At 45.8% G+C, this 5235-nt stretch overlaps 1 protein-coding gene across 1 annotated transcript in view; it reads left to right on the forward strand.

Moving 5' to 3' along the window:
* The window catches only part of LOC106816444 (potassium channel subfamily K member 1-like), a 28822-nt gene that overhangs the window by 21730 nt on the left and 1857 nt on the right, over positions 1-5235 (forward strand). Inside the window, exon 3 of the mRNA XM_014821067.1 lies at positions 537-869. Coding sequence (XP_014676553.1) covers positions 537-869 — 333 coding nt within the window. The remainder of the gene's footprint in view (positions 1-536; positions 870-5235) is intronic.

The raw sequence follows: 5235 nt of genomic DNA on the forward strand, positions 1-5235 counted from the left end.
ACGTCATGGTCTCACACCACTCTCGCGTCATGCTCTCACATCACTCTCACGTCATGGTCTCACACCACTCTCGCGTCATGCTCTCACATCACTCTCGCGTCATGCTCTCACATCACTCTCGCGTCATGCTCTCGCGTCATACTCTCGCATCACTCTCGCGTCACTCGCGTCATGCTCTCACATCACTCTCGCGTTATGCTCTCACATCACTCTCGCGTCATGCTCTCACATCACTCTCGCGTCATGCTCTCACATCACTCTCGCGTCATGCTCTCACATCACTCTCGCGTTATGCTCTCACATCACTCTCGCGTCACTCGCGTCATACTCTTACATCACTTTCGCGTCATATTCTCGCATCACTCTCGCGTCATATTCTCGCATCACTCTCGCGCCACTCTCGCGTCATACTCTCGCGTCACTCTCGCGTCATACTCTCGCATCACTCTCGCATCGTTCTTGCGTCATACTCTCGCGTCACTCTCGCGTCATGCTCTTGCGTCAGCGTCAGCGCCGGCGTTGTTGTGTGCTTGCAGGCATTCCGCTGACGCTCATCCTCGTCGCGGCGATCGTCGAGCGTCTCTTGATCCCGGCGACGCTGCTGCTGCAGTGTCTCAACGCGCGCCTCGGCAACCTCTACCAGCCCTTCAACATACGCCTCGTGCACTTCTGCGTGCTCTGCCTCATCGTCGTCGGCTTCTTCTTCGTCATTCCGTCGGCAATCTTCGCCAGCATCGAGCCGGGCTGGAACTTCCTGGACGCTTTCTATTACTGCTACATCTCCCTGACGACCATAGGCCTCGGCGATTACATTCCGGGAGACAGTCCCGACCAGAAACTGCGCCCTCTATACAAGGTGTTCACGACAGGTAGGTGGCGCTCTGTATTTAAGGTGTTCCTGAACACCTTAAATACAGAGCGCCACCTACCTGTCGTGAACACCTTAAATACAGAGCGCCACCTACCTGTCGCGACAGGTAGGTGGCGCTCTCTATTTAATGTGTTCATCACGACAGGTAGGTGGCGCTCTCTATACAAGACGTTTACTGTAAGTAGGCAGCGCTTCCTATCCTTCTCCATCCTACCTATGTGTAACCTTTTTGGTCATTTACGACAATATATATATATATATATATATAATCTTTGTGTCTACCCACCCGTTCATGCGCAGGTTTATACATCACGTCTGTTGTACTAGGATATCAGGTCTCTCTAGTCTATAGACTCTTGAGGATATGCATAATAGCAAGAGCGGATAATACCGTAGGTAATACAGAGGTATTATCCGCTCTTGATAATAGATGACACACGGGCTCTGCCGTAAACAACGCACAACGCGACCGTGACGACAGCATATAAAGCTCGCTTCCTCCTCACACGCACGTAGCCGCGAAATTGATATGAAATGTAGACGTTTGTGTGCGGCGTCTGTCACGTATCCGTGCGCTTGCTCAGTGAGCGTTAATTAAATTTTGCGATATGGAGGTTTTATTACTGCTGCGTTGTTATTTATAGAGCAGCAGTGAAGGTTAGGTTGACGACAAACACCAGTGAAGCTTCTATGTTGCCCTATATGTTGTTCTATACTTGCCCTTCAAATGTAGTCGCGACGTTCGCTTGAACGCCACCTCTCCTCCCGTAAGGTCGCTGGTCCTACGGGTCGTTGGTCCTACGGTGCACGCAGGCACACACGCGTGTTTTTATAATTAAAAAAAAACAAAAAAAACGTAGGACCAACGACACATAGGACCAACGACCCGTATCACCAATACACTATAGATCGGTACCCTAATTTAGTAAACTCAAAAATCAAGTAAAATCAAGTAAACTCTAGCTATAACTGTCACGGTGAAGGACGTCAGACGTTCAGTCTGGCATTTCAGACAGGTATTTGTCGGATTGTTAGCTTAGTAGGCGGTCGTTATTTTAATGAGATGTGAATCAGAAGTTTCTGTGGAGTATGGAAGATCCGTATAGCGAATTAGTCTTGGATATATAATTTGCTGAAATTAATTTTGGCCGTCTTCGGTTTTCCAATTTATTCCGAGCCTTTCTTTCTTTAGCTTATTTCCATTTTGCGTGATGGCATAATAGAAAATATAAATAGAATCGCGAATAAAATGACTATAAGTGCAGAAATAACTGTTGCCAAGTTTGGCTTCATTAGTCGGGAAAACAATGAATTACAAAAATTACAGTAGTCATGCAACGACAGAAATTAATGCACAATGAAACAATAAGCGTCTTCACTCAGCCTTTGGCTCTCTCGATCTCTCTCTCTCTCTCTCTCTCTCTCTCTCTCTCTCTCTCTCTCTCTCTCAAGTTGGCTGGCTGTATTACTCCTTTAGTAGAGCAATGCTGATGGCACGTCAACGTGTGAACTGTGAATATATATAGACGTCATATATACTACATCAAGGTGTGGTGTAAGTAGATGTAACCCTTAAATTGACTACGTCACGAATTTTCTATGGTGTATATTTTTTAAAATTTTGTTGTCATTTTTTTACATTAAAAGCAAGTACTATTGGGACTAAATTTATCGTCAAATTCTTACATGATAATATTGTTTCTCAACTAATTAAAAATCCAAAAAATCTATTATTATCTAAAATATATTAATAAAAATATTATTATCCTGACATTAATTGTTTGCTATGGGATATGTATGAGTCACGAGTGTATGTTTACATCGAACAATATAGTAAAATAGAAAGTATAATGCAGCAATTTAACCATAAAAAGTGAACAGAATTACTTACATTTTGTGAAAAAGTGTAAAAAAATACTTTATAATTTATAGACTTTTACTATTTACGGTGAAAAATCACTTTAAAGAGATCTCGAATTTGTTATGATTGATCTCTATAATATACTGTTGCCGTTGTTTGTTTTCAGGTTATGGCCATGTCTCGCCTTTATCGGACGGTGGGAAAGCTTTCTGTATTCTATATTCATTACTAGGTATGTATGAACAACAGTATAATGTATTGATCTATGCATGCGTGTGTGTGTGTGCACGAGCATGCGTACGTACGTACGTGCGTATATGTGCGTGTGTGTTTGCTTGTCTGCTTGTTGTGTGTGTGACGGGCCGTCTGCCTGTCTGTGCGCGTGTGAGTGTGAATGTGCGTGTTATCGCACACCGGTTCACAAATCCGTGCGGCAAGTATGGTTTATTTCACCGTTACAGTCGGAAGGCTACTGAGCCAGTTGAGATCAATCTATGTTCATGGGTACTTGTTAAGCATCCTTCTTAATATGACCCGAGCGCTTACTGCAGCTGCACCCACGAAGCAAACGGTCACACGGGAAAAAAAGACAGCAAACCGAAAACAATTCGCAACGTAAAGCGCCAGTAAAACAACTATATCTGTGTTGGCAACAACTATCCAGCAAGTATCCAATGCCGGCAATATATTTAATACACTATACATTGATTAACTGTCTTCTTATGGCTGGCAGCATGTAATGTGTTGCTTACTTACAGTCACAGATGGCAATTAAGACAGCTTGTTAATTAATCACGTGCTGTCACGTGACGTTCGTCTGATAGATCTGTCGAGCAATAACCCATTTCTTACTGAACCGTGCTAATGTGGTGACTCCATGCATGCCTGCCTGCATTTGCGTGTGTATGTGCGCGTGCGTGCGTACGTACATGTGCAAGCGTGCGTGCGAGGGATGAGTGCGTGCGTGTACGTGCATGTACATGTACGCTTCTTTTTATGATTACGTGCGTGCGTGCGCGCGTCCGTTCACACATCCATGGACACGCGTGCGTGCATGTGCGCAGCGGTGCACGCCCGCATGGACACGCGTGCGTGCATGTGCGCAGCGGTGCACACACCCATGGACACGCGTGCGTGCATGTGCGCAGCGGTGCACGCCCGTATGGACACGCGTGCGTGCATGTGCGCAGCGGTGCACGCCCGCATGGACACGCGTGCGTGCATGTGCGCAGCGGTGCACGCCCGTATGGACACGCGTGCGTGCATGTGCGCAGCGGTGCACGCCCGTATGTACTGCGTGCGTGCGCCCCTAGACGCTTATTTCATTGATTAATGTCGATTAATGCTAGGAGGAGGCTGCGAGAGAAATATTATTTAGATGCATGCGTGCACGAATTGCGTCTGTGTCCGGTAATAGTCTTGATTCATATCCTCTATCGTAGTTAATGAGTTGTCAATATTACCTCGCGGCTATTCTCATGATTAGACCAATCATCGCTTGTCACGGTCGTCTGTTAGATTGTCGGTAAGCTTTACAGAGCTAGTAAACTGTGAGATCCTTGCGGATGCACAGTACGTGTTGGTTGGAGGATAGGGGCTTATGATTCAGTAATGTGAGAGGACGGAAGGAAGGCAGGATACACGTGTGATGCTTCCATTTGTAACGGCCGCCTGCAATTCCACAACACACGCACACACGTGCGTACACACAGACACATACACACACACGCGCGCGCGCACACACACACACACACACACACACACACACACACACACACACACACACACAAACACACACACACACACGCACATACATACAGCCTACTTCTTCTACCGCTCCTCAACTATATTCCCTGTTGCCTTTCCGCATTCACCCAGCCCTCTCACTCTCTCAGCAAGCTATATTATACAGTTTTCTTTCGTCCGTACTGCACGCCCGAAACGGTGCTCGCACATGCGCAATATCTCTCGAGAAGAAGAATATTGCATAGATTTATATGATAACATTCCATCGGTTAACGTCTCTTAATAAATAGGAAGAATGCCTTTCATATAAGGTGCCCGCTGCATATACCAGTCAGTACACAATCTGGCTACTTAGTGTGTTAGCGCATGCGCAATATCTTACCACAGGAGTTATATTTTGTTATGAATATGCATTCAATATAGTTATGGGGTATCTCAGCATCGATTTATGTAATAAATTGTTATCAGTAGACCTGTTTGTATAATTAGGAGAGCGCTCTAGCCTGTAGGGTGCAAAACTCCTACTTCAACAATTCCCGTCCTTCCTTCCCCTTGCCTCCCTTGTCGCTTGCTCAGCCTCTTTCCTTTCATCTTCCTACCCCGCTAATTACAGTACCTATTGAGCAATTGACCCAGGATATGACTAGCCCTTGCTACATTGCAAATATTTAGAAATTGATGCTATGCTGAAAGGCGAAACCCCGGGTACACCACGCGCAGGAAAAAGATTTGTCGGCGGCGGCTTGTGTGCCGCTTG

The sequence above is a fragment of the Priapulus caudatus genome, unplaced genomic scaffold, assembly GCF_000485595.1.
Source record: "Priapulus caudatus unplaced genomic scaffold, Priapulus_caudatus-5.0.1 Scaffold32, whole genome shotgun sequence".
NCBI lineage: Eukaryota > Metazoa > Priapulida > Priapulimorpha > Priapulimorphida > Priapulidae > Priapulus > Priapulus caudatus.